An 18,027-nucleotide genomic window follows, 5' to 3' on the forward strand; every position below is an offset into this window, starting at 1 on the left:
CTGTAATTATATATATTTTCATCATATCATTCTTTTTTTGAATAGTGGCGATATATAGGGATCACTTCTCCGTCGTCTGTCTGTCCGTCTGTCCATCTGTCCGAGCAAACATTTTGGGTTTAGGGGCTATATAACAGTAAGGAGAACAAAAGAGAACAATTCCGTAATCTAAGAGTTTAGGGGCTAGTAGCCCTTAATAAAACAAAGAAAATAACAAAGAAAATAGCCCCTAAAGCCAAAAAGTTGGAACGTCCGTGTGTCCGTCCGTCACAAACCTTGTCCGGACTACTTCTCATAAACAACTGGTGCAATTTTATCCAAAATTTACAGGAATGATCAGTATCAAGTCTCATTGTGCATATTGACAACATTTTCCGGTTCAATGATTTTTGTCAGAGTTATGGTCCTTTGATAATTTTATTTTTAAAGTTTGTCCGGACTATTTCTCTTATACAACTTAAGCAATTTCAACGAATCTTTACAGGATTAATCTGTAGTTTAAGTCCTTGCGCTTATCGCGCGGGTTTTCCGATTGAATGTTTTTTGGCCGAGTTATGGCCTTTTGATAAAAAGGTGTTTTTTCTGTGTGTTGCCAGATACACAAAAGCTTGTCCGGACTACTCCTCATAAACTACTGGTGCAATTTTATCCAAACTTTACAGAAATTATCAGTACCAAGTCTAGTTGTGCACTGTCCATCTGTCTGTCCGTCTGTCACAAAACTTGTCCCAACATGAAATTGGCCATCATGAGGCGGCACATGTGATCACTCATCTGTCTGTCCGTCTGTCACAAAACTTGTCCCAACATGAAATTGGCCATCATGAGGCGGCACATGTGATCACTGATCGCTCTTGTTCAATATTATATTGGACATAACTTTTAATTATAAATAATGTGTATTTTTGTACCAGATCTAATTTGAATAACGATAGGCTATGTTCTGTTATTTCTTAAATCAAGTGTGAAAATCAAATCGTGTTTAACCGGATTAAAAGGTTAGTGGCATTCATCTAATTAGACAGTCTATTGTCACCTTTTATCTATGATAAACATATGATAAACATGTTTATTGTAGATTATTGGTGAAATTCAACTTCCTAATGGAATTAAAATGTTAATATAAATTATGACGAAAATGTGCTGTTCAAACTTAATACTTAATTAACTTGTCTAATTATAGACATACATATTTTACATAACGTATTATTTTATATAACTTTTATATAAAACACTATTATTTTATATAAAGAACTTTCAAGTGCATAGCAAACCACTAATATAGCATTATTATATTATGTTTCAGTGATTTGCTATGCAATTGATAGTGTTTTATATAATTACATTTACCGTCACAAAATCCAATCATGGATCAGTAGTAAAACATTTTGTCTTGATATCTCTCCTTTAAAGTAACAAAGATAATTTCAAAAAAAATTATTATTTTTTTACTTTTATTTTTATTACTTTTTTATTACTTTTACAGTTTTACAGTAATTTTATTACCACTTAAAATTAACTAAACAATCTATATCTTAGAGGGCCGAGTTGACCTGTGCCGAGTGCCGAGTTGACACGTGCCGAGTTTGAATAGGACCGAGTTGACCCTTTACCATTGATTTGACATAAAATATGTTTATAGACATGACAATATAACAAAAATAAAAAATATATATTTAAAAAAAATAATTTTTTAATGTAAGGCTATACATGAATAACATGATTTATCATATTTTGGTCAAATCAATACGATTAGCACCTTTGCTTCTTACTTAAGATGTTCAAGACTTTAGTCTGCTGTTGCCTTGATTTTTATGAATTTATTATGATATATAGATCTATATGTGGTGTTAGCTCTTGTTTGTGGGAAGAAAAAATGTTGAGCAATTAAATTACTTGATTTGCTACGATTACTATTTGGAATGGCCACAGTCAGTAGCAACAATCAGTGATTCAGAAAAATGCTTGAAAATGTATAAAACTTTGTATTAGTTGATAATGTGTTTGTTTCTTGTTTTTTTCTATAATATTTTTACAAATTTAAAAGTACAGTTAAACCTGTGTATAAAGCCACTCATGTGAACAGAAACAAGTTTTTGTAGAAAGGGATGTTCTAATATGAAAAACTACAGATGCTTTAGGGTCAGATCCAAACGTGATACGCCCCGAGTAAACCCTCTATCAAATTTTTTTAAATATGTTAACACGAATGGAACATCTGTTACAACTATAAAACTGGTTTTCAAACAATTTTTACATATATGAAAAAATACCGTTTATACAAACATTATTATCCACAACTATCTACATTACAGAGAAAAAGGTTGTTATAACTGTATATAATACTTTAAATATGCTAATCCAGGGATCGGATGCATAGTATTGAAAAATACTGTATTTCAGACGTTGTCAACTAAGCTTAAACACAATGTCGATCATCCACGAAACAGATTCAGCTGAAGAAATGAACGTAGTATCCCTAAACTAAAGAAGTAAAGTAACATATTTACTACTGTTTCAACTACACTATTTGGCCCATCTCAAGATGAAGGACTTCTCAAAGTTGCTTAACAAATGAAGAAAGCAAAAAAGGTAGCTAAAAAGGAGAACCACCAGTTGATAAAGGTTATTTCAACAAATGATTCAATGATGTACTATCAAAGAAATCAAATGGTGATTCCAAGTCAGCCTATCGCTCAGCAACACCGTTAAAACAAAAAATGCAACACGTATTAAAGGAAAATTCTGTGCAAAATCAATTGAACATGAAATTGTCAATAAAGAGAAAGAAAAAACTGACACATATGTTGATAAAGACAATGGCCAAAAACAATAAAAAGACATTCTCACTAGCTCTTTTTCCGAAGAAAATGTCAACATAAACAGTAAATCAAGTACTACAAACAAAAGTAAAAAGGATGACATTAACACTGTTTGTTGTTTTAGCTGAGAGAATCCTCATAATTCCATAGACACTTGTACTAAAGGGACAAACACATATAATGAAAATAAAACACCAATGCTAAGACAAGAAAATGAAGAAATGAAAAGTAAACTTAAAAAGTTGGCGAGAGAAAATAATCAATTGAAGAGTGAGGAAGGATCAATACTTTACAAAGCTTTAAAATCTGCTGAGAAAATTAAAGCAACTCTTGAGGATACCAGAAAAAGAGTTTCTGAACATATTTAGTCAATTTCACGGAAATCAAATGCATTTGAGGATAGACTCGCACAAGCAAATGCAAAATGCTTGCTTCCTATAATGTGAAGAAATCAAAAAGCCTCAAAAATTAAACAGTTTGATGAAAGAGGAAAATCAAACATTGATAAGCAGATTAACTTTAAGAAACGTATAAAGTGATAAGAAAAAAAAACAAGCTGTTAGGGTATAAAGAAAATCACGGATGATTTGACTGCTATCAAAGAAAATGTTTGTATCTTGATATATAAACAAAAGAAAGCTGCAACATTACATGACATTACACTGCTAATGTCGGAAATTAAGACACAGACTGACAAAAAATCACCTCGAATTATGAGGACAGAGAACAACTCGACAGTACTGTAAAAAATGTTGATTTTTAAAAACCCCGAGAAAAAGACCAGAAAAACAAGCTACACACCTCAAAATACTCAGTTTTTATTTTAAGTGACTCTGTCACGAACGTGTTGCGAACAGATAAAATGTCAATTGACAAAACACATGTTAAAATAAAGTCTCAAGGAGCAGCCAATCGTAAAGATATCTTCAGTAAGATGTCATCCTAAATTACCAACCAGCCACATATTCAGAACACAGATGTGTTTGTCATTCATGCAGGCATCAACAACATACTGCATGGTGACCGACCAGAGGAGGTCAAGCAACGACTGCTTGAACTAACAGAACTTTTAAGGCAAATCCATCCGCGCATTAAAATAATAGTTTCTTCTAAACTTCCTATGAAAACAGATGAAACTTACATAGAAAGGATCACAAATACCAATGAACTCTTGAGAACACGTTGTTATGAAAAGTGAATAAATTTTATTGATAACACAAATTCATTTATAAAAAATCAAAAACAGACAAATAAATCACTTTACGTCAATGGAGTTCATCTTAATAACCATGAAGCTACAATATTTGCAAAAGAAATAAAAGCTACAATTAGACAAATCAACCCAAGGCAAACACAAGGAAAGTTTCGTCAAACTGGCCGATCATACAGAACACCACTTAATCAGCTTCACAAGAGATGGACCATTCCTTGTGGCTTTCGCACTTTCATCATCCACATGTTGCCTGAAACCTATCACCATGGATATACACATATCCACCCATTTAGAGACAAAAAGCAATAAATGTGACTTCCTACCTAAACTGACCAATCTACTTGCAGTCCCTCCTGAGATGTTTAAGCAATGTAGATAAGCAGACAGAAATAAGTATACACCAATTTCAATACTTCCCGTTATCTCTTAAATAAATGAAAAACATGTATCAGACCACTTATCATGTAAGACAGCTCTTAAAAATATAATTGATAATTGGATCAGTGCTCTGAATACGGCAAACTTGTCGGAATTGTTTTTCTAGACTTATCAAAAGCCTTTGATTAAGTTAACCACCAATTTTTTCTAGAAAAACTACGTTTCTAAAATGAATCTTCACAGGCTATAAATTGGATAAGATCTTATCAATCAGACAGGTCAAAAAAAGGATATGTGTCTGGTGTTTTATCTGTACAAGCTTTAGTCATGTCATAAGTGCATCAGTCCTTGGGCCCCTACTATTTTTGCTATACATTTATTACATCCACCTTCATGTTAAACAGTCAACTACTAATGTTTGGATATGACACTTCCCTTACATCTACTGGAAGTACTTTAAATGAATGAATGATAATCTTCGGACAGATCTTGATAGTTTGAGCACATGATGTAGGCAAAAGGCAATGATATTCAATGTACAAAAAACTAAGGCCATAAATTTCTCTATAACAAATCTAAATAAAAAAATACTGCTTCATCAACTCTGCACCTTCACAACAAAGAGACAGACACTCAAACATTGCTAGGAGTCCATGTTGTCAAGTATCCTAAATTGGAGACACAAATTCAAGGAACTACTATAAAAATGCAATCCAAAGCTATATTTGCTTCTTAAAATCAAACAGTACCTTTTTAACTCTTTTTAATGCTTTATTCTGCCACATATTGACTACTGTTGCACAATTTGGGGATACTGCAGTAGTGATTTACTTTCACAAATTGTCAACTTTCAAAAAAAGCTGCAAAAAGAGCTGCAAAAATAATTTTAGGCAAAAGTTTTGATACCCCATCAAATGTTCTATTTAAAGAATTAAATTGGATGTCCTTTGACCAAAGAATTGTGTATAAAAGGCAATCTTATGTATAAAAATCTATAAATGAACCAACCTTTCTTATTTATTTGAAAAATAAATTCCAAACAGTAAATGACCAACACATCTTTAACTTAAGATCTAAACGAAAAACTAACTGTTCCTAAGCAAATAACAGATTTTTTTAGAAAATCATTTTTTTACTCAGGTCCTGTGATATTGAACAACATACCAATACATATTCGAAAGTCTGATACCCTGAAGAAATTATAAGCTCCTACATCCAGTGGCAATTTTCTAACTAATTATTTGTACATACTGTTTACAAAAACATTAATTCAATCTATAATATAAAAAGTATAATAAAATCTGTTAATAGAACAGTCCTATAAATGTTTTATTCTTCAACATTGATCTACTTTGTTGGTACTTTCCATCCTGAAGTTATTAAAATGTCACTTCTCTATGTAAGAAGAAAAAGAATTGTTGATTTATTTATTGTTAGATATGTTTATGTTTAATGTACATATATGTTGTCATAATGTTGATTGTGATTTATTTTAAAATTTATGTTGTTTTGTCGCATGGAAGATCTGGAAACTGAATGTTTTAGCCTCGTTAAATAAAGTCGTTACCTACCTACCTACCTACATACTCGTTACAGCCTTTAGTATACAACATTAACACGTGGTCCCATATCATGGGATTCAATTTCAGGTCTGTCGCTTATCCACTTTCTGTTTACCGACTAAGTCTTGCTGTTGACAAAAAATAATTTACATTTGACACGAACCTTTAACTGAAATTCAAGAATTTTATGAATCTGGTGCTTATTTTTAAAAATACTTTTAAGTTCCTCAAGCTGAGCGATATAGAGCCATCATGGCCCTCTTGTTTCAAGTTTGTTCATATTAACTTGATTGGCCCCTTTTTGGGGTGGCTATAGCTAAAAATAGAAAACTTTAAAAACATTTTTACACTGAAGTTATTGACGGATCATCACCAACCTTTATCTCTAGCATTTTTAGAATGTCTGCTATCAAATTTGTTCAAATTAATTTGATTGAAACCTTTAAGGGGCCGCTTAAGCTAAAATAGAAAAGGCAGTTTATGTCTCCTTCTACAGGACTAATTGATATCTGACCACAAAACTTTGCCTGTAGCATTCTTAAGTAGTCCTTTATCAAGTTTGCTCATACTAATTTGATTGGCCTCTTCCAGGGGCTGCTAAAGCTCAAATGCCCCAGGCCATTGCATTTCTTCAAATTATAGTATAAAAATGAAAGGGAAACAACTCCTGTTGAATTGTCTTCAATACATATGTACATGTTATGTAATGTTTCTAAAAATATAAGTCTTAAAGTCATGGCCTGTTTGCTTTTCAGAGATCTTTAAGAAATGATTTGATGTCACGTGCTTTGTATCTGAACAGTTTACATTGCACATTGTCTTTTATTTGACATGCTAAAAAGGACCTCACTGAACACTACTGCACAAGAACAAAGTTCAATTGTGCAGTATCAAATTTATTTCTGGAACTATTTTGTTTTCACAAATGCAATGATGAAAATAAGTTAATCTTATAATTCTGTTAATATCTTTCAGCTCTAGAATTTGGACACCATATGACATCATTCTATTAATCTTTCTGCAGGGTCATTTGTAGGTCAGTGTAGAGAATTTTCACTAGGAAATGAAATTAGGCCTAATAAAAACACATTTGTTTCCTGTACCTTACTTACATGCTCAATTTTGAGCTAGCTCAGGGTGAGCTGTTAGGATCGATTAATGTCTGTCGTCCGTCCACATGTGTTAGTTTACACTCCAGCGGTCACAGTTTGCCTCAATTTTCATGACACTTGGTCAGGATTGAAAACTAGGTCACAGGAGTTAAAAATAGAAAAATCTTGTTAACACTCTAGTGGCTACTGTTTTGTACCAATATCTTGGAAATTTGTCTGAATGTTTGTTTTGATGATTCGTAGGTCAAGTTTGAATATTGGTTACCTGGGGTCAAAAACTAGGTCACACTGCTTAAAAATGACAAATCCTTGTTAACACTCTAGTGGTCACATTTATGACACACCTGTCATGAAACTTGGTCAGGATGCTTGTCTAGGTAATAGTTTCGGATGAGTTCGATGGGTCAGGTGAGCGATCTAGGGCGATCTTGTATTTAAGCATTTTACATAAAGGAACAAAAGTTAGGTTTAATTGAAGTCATGTCAACTTGAGTAGTTTTTCTTGCTTGTCTTTATGTTATTTGTAATTTTTTTTCTTTGTGCTATTTTAGTATTAGTTTCAATTATTTATATTCAAAATCACATTTTGCAAACTTGGTTATCACTTGTTCAAAGTAATTTTGCACTGTTTCATACAACATCACTTTTCCATCCTGTATGTAAAGTTGTTTTATTAAAAGAGATTTCTTGTTTAGTGAATATATTTCATCAAAACTACTTTTTGCTTTTTTCTTCTATGTAGTTAAAGTTGTTACAATTTTTCCTCCTTCTATTAGAGAGTAAAATTAAGTTCAGACTGAAACATTAACTTTCTGGTCGAGTCGACTAGTATAGCTATGATATCTTAAATAAATTTTGACTGATGATGTCATCCTGACAAACAGTCTACATGTATATCTATAAGCTTAAAGTATGTAATTATATTATTTTTAAGATAAGTAAAAAAATAAATATCACAATTTCAAAAGACAGTCTCAGGCAAGTGTTATCACAAATTAATAGATGGATGATCACCAAACTTATCAGCGTCGGGAAACTTTATATCTAGAGAGGCAAGTTGAGTTTGAGCTTGACTTGTCTTTCTACAAGTTTATTTGAAAAATTATTTCTATAATCACTGAAAAACAGTTGTTTCAGGTGAGCGTTTCAGCGCCATCATCGCCCTCTTGTTCATCTAGTGCTACTTTGATGGACAAATCCAGAAAATTAAAGATATAAACTGTATTTTACTGATGATTATTTTATTATTTATGTATTGAGTACAATAAAGTATACTTACATTAGAATTTAAATGTCCTTCAGGAGAGACAATGGATGTTGAGATGTCTGATTATAATGAAGATAACTTTAAAGGAATTCAGCATTTTGAGCCAATGAAAGGTGTACAAGAGTGCCGGAACAGTAAGGGACAATTTGCTTATGGTATACAGCTGCATAAGCAAGGTGTACCAGAAATTACTCATGAAAATCATGGAAGGGTTGAAGGATTCCAATCAAGTGTTGATGATAGTCATTTAGGAATGGATGGTGGTCAATCAAGTGTGGATGGGGGACATATAAGAATGGATGTTGGTTTGTCAAGTGTGGATACGGGTCAATCACCTGTATCTAGGGACCGGTCAAGTTTTGATGGGGGTCAAAGGTCCTTTAAAAATGCTTGTTTGTATGATGGTCGCTTACTTGATCTTACACAGGATATAATAGAGAATTTAAGAAGAGAAAATATAGAAGAAATCGGCAAGGGTTCATTTGGAAAAGTATATAAAAGTAAGTATAAAAATTATCAACATCATTGGAAAGGCTTGTTTATCTAATGCATAAAGAACTAGATACAATATAACATGTATTTTGTTTTGTTGTTAAACTGATCATTATATGTTAATATACAGGTAGTAGTTAATTGTGCTTGCGTCAAGGAGACCTGGTTATGTTGATATTCTAGCGAAAAAAATATTAGAATATAGCAAAAGCAATGATAATGATATGGTTTTCATTTAAAAAAGCGACACACTTGCAACAAATGTTATCTACCCCGTAGGCCTCATAAAATTTACGTTTTTATAATCATAAACAATTTAGATATGAATGACATAAAAAAAATATGCAACAACATAATGCCTTTATAATATTGAAAGTAAATTTATATTTTGCACAAAACAAATACATGTACAATGAAAGGTATGACAATGAATGAATAAATTTAATTTGAATAGGCAGTCAAGGATAACCTTCAAAACGTTTTTCTAATAGGGTCCTTACCTCAGCCAACTCCAGAGACATCAATGAAATACAAGGGAATCTGAAAAACAGTCCCTAGCTCTTATTGAATAGAGACCCCTTTGGTCTTTTACATTCCCAGTGTAAAGCACTGATATATAAGACGATTACCTTGGTTTCTTACCTATCTCAAGACAAGACAAAAGTACATAATTGTATATCTTTAGAATAAAATTATTTGAACGTGTAGGGCAATATGTTTCATTAAGTTTATGTTTGTAAAGTTTTTATCCAGGTTTCTATGTATTTATGAGGGGAGTCGCTTACTTTAAACCACTCATTTCTGTGGGTTTGAATGCGGACAGGGACTTCGAATTCTTTTATGTGAGAAGCTATCTAGCTAGCTTACTGACGTTGGTGATTCTCCACCTCGGGCTTACTCCACCAGTAAAGTTAGAAAGTCACAATATGACTTAAACTGTGTTAGTGCTACGTAAGACCTTGTCTAGTATGAGAAGACCAACAGTATCCACATATATCAACTACACTTTTGATAAGAATTTGTAGAACCTAACGATAAATGGCCATATTTAATTTTTGTGTCGCCTCTTACTTGTCCGGACGACTCCTCATAAACTACTGGTGCAATTTCATCCAAACTTTACAGGAGTGGTCTGTACCAAGTTTAGTTGTGCATATTTTCAGCATTTTTGGTTCAATGATTTTTGTCTTAGGTATGACCCTTTGATATTTTTATTTTCAAAGTTTGTCCGGACTACTTCTCTTATATCACTTATGCAATTTCAATGAATATTTACAGCATTTATCTGTAGCTCAAGTCCTTGCGCATATTGCAATGATTTTATTGGTTGAATGATTTTTGTTGAGTTGTGGCCCTTTTAATGAATTGAATTGAAAGATTGGTGTTTGTTCTCTACTTTGTGTATTGCCAGATACACAAAAGCTTGTCTAGACTACGTCTCAAAAACTTCTGGTGCAATTTCATCCACACTTTACAGGAATGATCAGTACCAAATTTAGTTGTGCATATCATGGGCTTTTATTGTTTAATGAATTTTGTTGGAGTTATGGCCCTTAAATTGTTTTTTTGTAAGTTTGTCCAGACTATTTTCCTCTACCACTAAAGCAATTTCATTGAAACTTTACAGGATTGTCTAGTAGGTCAAGTACTTGCACATATTACAAGGGTTTTCTGCTTGAAAGATGTTTTTTCCCGTTATGGCCTTTAAATGAAAGGGGTGTTAATAAAGATTGTCAGGACTATTCCTCGTATACCATACATGCAAAGTCAATGAAATTTTACAGGATTGATTGGTAAGTCAAGTACTTATGCATAATAAACAAGTGTTTTGCTTGAATGATCTTCAGCTGAGTCATTGTCCTTGAATGAAAAATATGTTATGCCCTACTCATGTACCCTAGTTTAATAAAATGCTTGATCCAGAAATGTTTAATTTTCGCTGTCCTGTTAAGTGTTTATAGCACAATTTCTGTATTTTGATATTGAAATCATGTAATATTTTTTGTATTTTGCATTTCAATGCAGGGCAAATACATTACACAAACACATGTTGTATTTCATAATTAACCTCTTATTTTGAAATATAACTTCAGGCAAATCCATAACATAAACACCTGTTGTATTTCTTTTTAACCTCTTATTTTGAAACTTCAGGTGAATCTAAATCAAAGGACTTTGGGATACATGTTGTTGTCAAGAAAGTACCTTTAAGTGATGGACTTTCGGCAAGAACAATTAGAAGGGTAGGTATTCAGTTTATAATTCATGCAGATTTAAGCTTGGTTATTATTGAAGATAAACAAACCTGTTATGCTCAACCTGGTATTTTGTTGACTTAGGACTTTGTTAAAGATATACTATGCTCACACTTTATAAACATTCTGCACGAGACCTCATACAAGGATTTCCCCGGAGACTATATGCCCGTCTTAGAGTTTTTAGTTTAAGAACAATTTCCATATCTGTATCCTTTATTTTCACGACATTTATACCATTCAGAAATTTGGTGATAACTAGTTATTTTTCAAATGTAATACTTCTTATACAACAGACAAAGGTATTGGATTTCAAACTTCACAAAATTAATGTAGCTGTGGTCATAAGTTAGATGTACAACTTTATCCTGGAAGTTAACTATATTTTGTACCTGTGAGTTTTCTTATGGATTATATGCTGTCCACCTTATGTGGTCTTCATCTACAGAGATCTGTCAAGTTCATTAAGGAGATCACTGGATTTGTGCAAAGAAATCTCAATAAAATGTAATCCTTTTCATGTATTTATTTCAAAAAAATAACATGAAAACTGCAGATTCGGTTTGATTGAATCTGTACGTGAAAGATAATGAAAAAATGAAAAAATAAGATTTATTGGTTCTATCCTAGGGAAATATTTTTCGATGACACCTAAACTCAGATCTAAGAATTCATGTGATATTAGAAGACACAGACTTTCTGAGGAATAAGTAAATATGTCTCCAAAATTTTTGGCAGACATATTGATTTTGCCCTTTGCCATCTATCTGTACGTTCGTCTGTCTGTCCGTCCGCACTCAGCTTGGCCGACTTTCACATGTCAAACTGCTGGCCAGATTACAATGAAACTTTTCAGGAGTGATCAATACTATCCGTAGTTGTGCATGTAACCTCCATATTTCGCTTGGCTGCACAAAATGGCTACATAGCCAGAAGTAGAAAAATCTGGCCCGGCTTGCACAGGCTAAACTGCTGGCAGGATTTCAATGAAACTTCACAGGAGTGATCAGTACCATCCTTGTTGTTTATATCACCCATACGTTCCAATTTGCTGTACATTATGGCCTCCAGAGCTTTAAATAGAAACATCTTGTTCGGCGTTCAGATGTCTATTTCAATGAAACTTCACAGAAGTGATCAGTACCATTCCTACATGTGCATATCACCGGCACATTCCGTTCAGCTGCATAAAATGGCCACCGAAGCTATAAATAAAAAATGTTGTCCGGCATTCAAAGGTCAAACTGTTGGCGGGATTTCAATGAAACTTCACAGTAATGATCAGTATTATCCCTAATTGTGCATATCGTCTAATGTTTCTGCTTAGCTGCACAAAATGACTGCCAGAGCTATCTTTCAATAGAAAAATATTGTTCTTCTTTCAAATGTCAAACTGCTTGTTGTATTTCAATGAAAGTTCACAGAAGTGAAGTGATCAGTAGCAATCTTTGTTGTACATATCGCCGTCAAATTCCGCTCCGCTGCACAAAATGCCCGTCATAGCTATAAAAAGAAATATCTTGTCCCTTTTTCACAGGTTAAACTGCATGCGAGATATCAATAAAACTTCACAGTACTGATCAGTTAGATGTGCATATGGCCGGCATGTTTTGCTTCATGGCATAAAATGGCCGCCCCAGCTTTGAATAGAAAAATGTTGTCCGTCTTTCTCAGGTCAAACTGTTGACGGGATTTAAATGGAACTTCACATTTATGATCAGTTCCATCCCTTGTTGTGCATATTACTCACACATTCCTCTTGGCTGCACAAAATGGCCACCGGAGTAAAAAAAAAAATAAATTTCTCCGGCATTGACAGGTCAAACTGCTCATAAAATTTCAAAAAAACTTCACAAGAATGATCAGTTCTATCTCTAAATGGACGACATAGCTATAAATAGAAAATGTGTTCCGGCTTTAACTAGTTAAAATGCATATGGAATTTTAATCAAACTTCACAGAAGTGATCAGTTCTATCTCTAAATGGACGACATAGCTATAAATAGAAAATGTTTTCCGGTTTTAACTAGTTAAAATGCATGTTGAATTTTAATCAAACTTCACAGAAGTGATCAGAACCGTCACTAGTTGTAAATATGGCTGGCGCGTTCCAATCCGCTGCACAAAATTGCCGCCAGAAAATTCAATAGAAAAATGTTGTCCGGCTTTCACATGTTAAACTGCAGTCAGGATTTCAATAAAGCTTCACAGAAATGATCAATACCATCTGTAGTTTTGCATATTGCTTTACAAAGTGGACGTGATAGCTATAAATAGAAAAATCGTTTCATGCTTTCAGAAGGTCAAACCAAAATTTACTGGAGTGATCAGTACCATACATTGTTTAGGAGACATAAATTTTTGAGACAAAACCCCCTTCTAGTTACTTATTAGTTGTCCAGAAAATATAAATAGGTGTACAATAGGGCAACAAATATGTTGAAATTGCCATCAAACTTGGCAAATAATGGTTTTGTCAACAATTCTTTAATGTTAAGAGATTAGGTGTATGATTGACAATTTAAGAGTCAAAACTTTACACTTGTCAACTTTATAATATTTTTAAACCAGCTTCACATAAGCAACTAGTATAGGGCTTAACATAAAATACAAGAATAAAGATCAACAAGGCAATGGCAACGTTCACAGGACGCAGCCCCCGACACACCAAAGTCGGGCACCCAGAAGGCACCAAACCAAAACCTGGAGTGGACACAAGGGCGGTGAAAGGATGGGACATAGCTACTTGTTAAGGACCAAGACAGGTTGCCTGCCTGTGAAGTTTTACTAGGAACAATTATTACGCCCCTTCCAAGAAATTGGAGTAAATTGGTTTGCATTTGTCTGTCGGTCGGCCCATAAACCAAATGATTTCTGAGCAATAACTAAAGAAGGCCTCGGCCTAACTTTGGTATTGAGTTGTTCATGACCAATAAATGACCTCTAATGATTTTGAGGTCAAGCGTCAAAAGTCAAGGTCACATTAACATTGTAGTTAAAAACAGTTTCCGATCAATAACTTGACAACCTATGGGCGGTTGGCCCTAAAACTTCGTAGGTGCATTAGTCTTGGCAAGTAGTTGACCCTAATTGATTTTGGGGTCAAGGGGTCAATTGTCAATGTCATTTGACCTTGTACGTAAAAACGATTTCAGATTAATAACTTGACAACCCATAGGCCCCATTTGGCCATCAACCTGTATACCGTACACTAGCTGCCATAAGTCAATTTCATCTTTAAGTCAAAAGGAATGATTTGACTTTAAAAAGTAAGTATCTTTTCATAAGTCATTGTAATTTTTCTCCACATCTCCCTAAAGTATTAAGGCCTTTTAAGTTGATCTTAAATGCATTTTTATGCAGGAATCATTATGCAGGGCTGTTTTATAGTATATATTACCGTATAAGTGTTTTTTCTTTCTGCGTTGAATTTATTTCTGCATATTCTGCAGTCGGTTTCAGCACCACAGAAACAAGAACCGGTTGAACCGGGTGATGCTCCCCGAGTATGTTTTTGACACATTAGAAAAATGAAAAAGGGCAATAACTCCAAAATAATGCAATGCAGAGTTATGGTTCTTTGTATGGCACTTTCTGTACTGTTACATGATTCCATGATTCATTATTCAAAGAAATAAAGCCGTAACACGGCAAAAAGATATTCAAAAGAATATCAATAGACAATATAAACTGTCACACGGCACAGCTGTTAAAAACATGTAGAAAAACTTGAAAACGAGAACAAATTATAAGTAGCAAGAAAAGCCAAAGTTGCTCTCTGTGAGCTTTCGAATAACTTTGATCAGTTTGCATTATAGCCGCTGTTCGTGACTTAAGTCCGGTATTTTACGTGTTTTTAAAGAATATGTGTGAGGATAAAATGCTATATATACTTACGAGGCTGAAGGCGTATGACAAAGGTGAATTAAGTCCACTTATATGAAACTGTTATACCTAATGCTTAGATATTGGGTACGTAGCACTGTCAAACAGACCACTACAAAAGTTATATAAATCATGCCGCTAATATCAAAATTTGCTGTACCCTGAGGGTAACTTAATTTAATATATAGGCTTGTATTAGTGAAATAACTAAAAGGATCTCTTCTCAGAAACTGAAATGCCTAGAACTTAAATATTTTGCATGTACCATCACCTTGTGGTCTTCTACTTAATTTATGAAAAATAATGTTCTGTGGTAAAATTGGCCCACCGCTAGTGATCATTATATATTTAACAAATATGTGTATAGGAAAAATATTCTTCACTTAATTTTAAATGGCAAGAACGAGCTTAGATATTATGCATGAAGCATCGCCTTATGGTCCTCTACTCAAATTATAAATCATACCTCTCAAGTCAAGAATGGCCCGCCCAGGGGGCCAGTTATTTGACAAAGATTTGTATGATTAAATTGTGCTGTGATATTTTGCTAGTAGTATCGACTGGCGGTCTTTTTCAAAAGTTGTTTCAAACATGCCCAAAAGGTCAAAATTGGCTTGCCCTTGGGGTTACTTGGTTTTTGTATTTTCTTATCGCATGTCAGGAAATACAGTGCTATCATTCACTATCTGGAACAGCTCTTCCCGACATGCATAACAGATAAAAGAAGTTCTCAAAACAGCTTAAAACAAACGACGTAAAAGAAAGAAACATTTTTTATTGTGCTACAAAGTATCGAACGAATTATTACGAATTCAAAGTTTCAAAGTAGCTTTTGCCATTAAGCCACAATGACAGATTACGCGGATGAATATCATTTTAATCAATGGACATTTCTTGTGTCTTTCCGTAAAGCTTTGGATCATTATGATCGGAATTTCACGCCTTGTTATTTAGACTTTCTGAAAAAAGTAAGGCTATTTACTCTGGGACATGGACGAATTTAGGGCAGTCGAATTTCTACCACAAACGGTCAACCAATAATTTAATCGACATAAACAAAGTGCTGTTCTTAGCGATGTCGATATGACCACACTTCAGCGCGTATTACATTGAATCTGACTGTCAAGTAGTAAGCTATTATGTACGGGCTAGAAGAATTTTGCTTAATTACTTACATCAGGTTAACTGTGAACAAAATACCTCGAAAATAATAATATAATATTCTACATAGTGTATACTGAAAATCAAACTGGTTTCTTTGCGCTGATCACTTATTTACACTATACACTCTTGTAATTTGGTTTATCTTATTCAGTTTTTTTTTAATGGGAAGTGTACTCTAATAAATTATTTTACTTTATTTTGTAACGGAACTATACATTCTCTGTTATATAAACATTTAATTATATTTCCAAATTGTATTGAATTTGCTTTCAAAAATTGGTGAACATAAAAGACATTCTTTGTTCTGTCCTGTTCTTTTCCGATCAAGCAGGGTGAAGGGAAATATGTTCAGCAAAACTTTCCCCTGAGTTCGCCCTTAACGCAGCCGCTGCAATTCAGTGCCCTGCGAGATGAATTAAAGAACATGTATATCAACATAACTTAATACAGAAAAATACATACATATATATGGTACCATTTAGATTGAAAAGATCAGAAAATACCACAGAGCTTGCAACCCTTTGATTTTTAATTTGTATAGGATTATACATTTAAGTCTTCTTTTGTGAAACAGCAATGTCAAGACCTTAGATATTTGACATTAAGCATAACCTAGTGGACATAACAAATAAACATATTCAAAAGTTATACATGTAAAGTCATGCCACTTGGGTTATTTGACAAAAACTTGTAGAATTCCTACTTAAGACCACCCGGAAATAGGAATATACCGCTAAATATTAAGGCCATTATTATGTCAGTGGTTACATGATCCAGAATAAAGACCTTTTCCTTTAATATTCCCCTACCGGGTAACCCGGAGGGCACTTTGAGTTTACCGTTCGACCACCCGTCCTCTCTCACGGCACAGTAATAATGTGGCTAGAGGTATAATAGCTTATTGTTCTTTCTCTTTGATGTTATTCATTCTGCAATGCTTTGATCTGGCTATGTTCTTTTGTGTTACTAAATAGAACAATAGGGAGAGCAATTGAGTAGCCACATTATTTCTGTCCGTTAGAACGTGCGTCCTTCCGTCCGTCCGTCCGTTCTCTTTTGTCTTACACGTAGCTCTAAAAAGCATTTGACTTAGAGTTATGAAACTTTACAGGAATGTTGATCAGCATGTGTTGTTGTGCACCTGGGTATTTTTGTGTGGATGTAATATTTTTAGAGTTTTTGCCCTTGATTTAGAAAAAACTTGCAATTTTTATCTTGTGTCGCACATATCTCAAAAAGGTTTTGACTTAGAGTCATGAAAATTTACAGGAATTTTGCTCAGCGTGTGAAGTTGTGCACCTAGGTGTTTTCCCTTGTGGATTTATTTTGTTTTGTCACAGTTATTGCCCTTGACTTAGTAAATATTTTCAGTTTTCAACTTCTGTCACAAGTGGCTCAAAAATATTTGACTTAGAGTCATGAAACTGAACAGGAATATTGATCAGCGTACGTAGTTGTGCACCTGGATATTTTCTTGTGTATTTATTTAGTATTTGCAGAGTTATTGTTCTTGACTTAGTAAAAATTTGCAATTTTCAACTTGTGCCACACGTAGCTCAAAAAGTATTTGACCTATAGTCATGAAACTTTATGGGGATGTTGATTAGCATGTGAAGTTGTTCACCTGGGGTTTTGCTTATGAATTTTGTCAGAGTTATTGCCCTTGACGTAGAGTGAATTTGCAATTTTCAATTTATGTCGTGCGTAGCTGAAATAGTATATAACCTAGAGTCATGAAACTTAACAGGAATGTTGGTCATCATGTGTGGTTTTACATATTGGGTTTCGCTTGTGGGTTTATCCAGTATTTGTAAAGTTTTTGCCCTTGACTTAGTAAAAAACAGTTTCATTATGTTGTGTAATTTGTTCTTTGAGTG

General features: G+C 33.7%; 1 protein-coding gene across 1 annotated transcript in view; it reads left to right on the top strand.

Annotated features, from left to right (window-relative positions):
- The window catches only part of LOC132721361 (uncharacterized), a 143,726-nt gene that overhangs the window by 59,122 nt on the left and 66,577 nt on the right, over positions 1-18,027 (top strand). The window contains exons 18-19 of the mRNA XM_060705648.1: positions 8,390-8,854; positions 11,001-11,089. Of these exons, the coding sequence (XP_060561631.1) occupies positions 8,390-8,854; positions 11,001-11,089 (554 nt within the window). The remainder of the gene's footprint in view (positions 1-8,389; positions 8,855-11,000; positions 11,090-18,027) is intronic.

Source organism: Ruditapes philippinarum, unplaced genomic scaffold, assembly GCF_026571515.1.
Source record: "Ruditapes philippinarum isolate M1 unplaced genomic scaffold, ASM2657151v2 ctg197_1_1_1_1, whole genome shotgun sequence".
In the NCBI taxonomy this organism is placed as follows: Eukaryota; Metazoa; Mollusca; class Bivalvia; order Venerida; family Veneridae; genus Ruditapes; species Ruditapes philippinarum.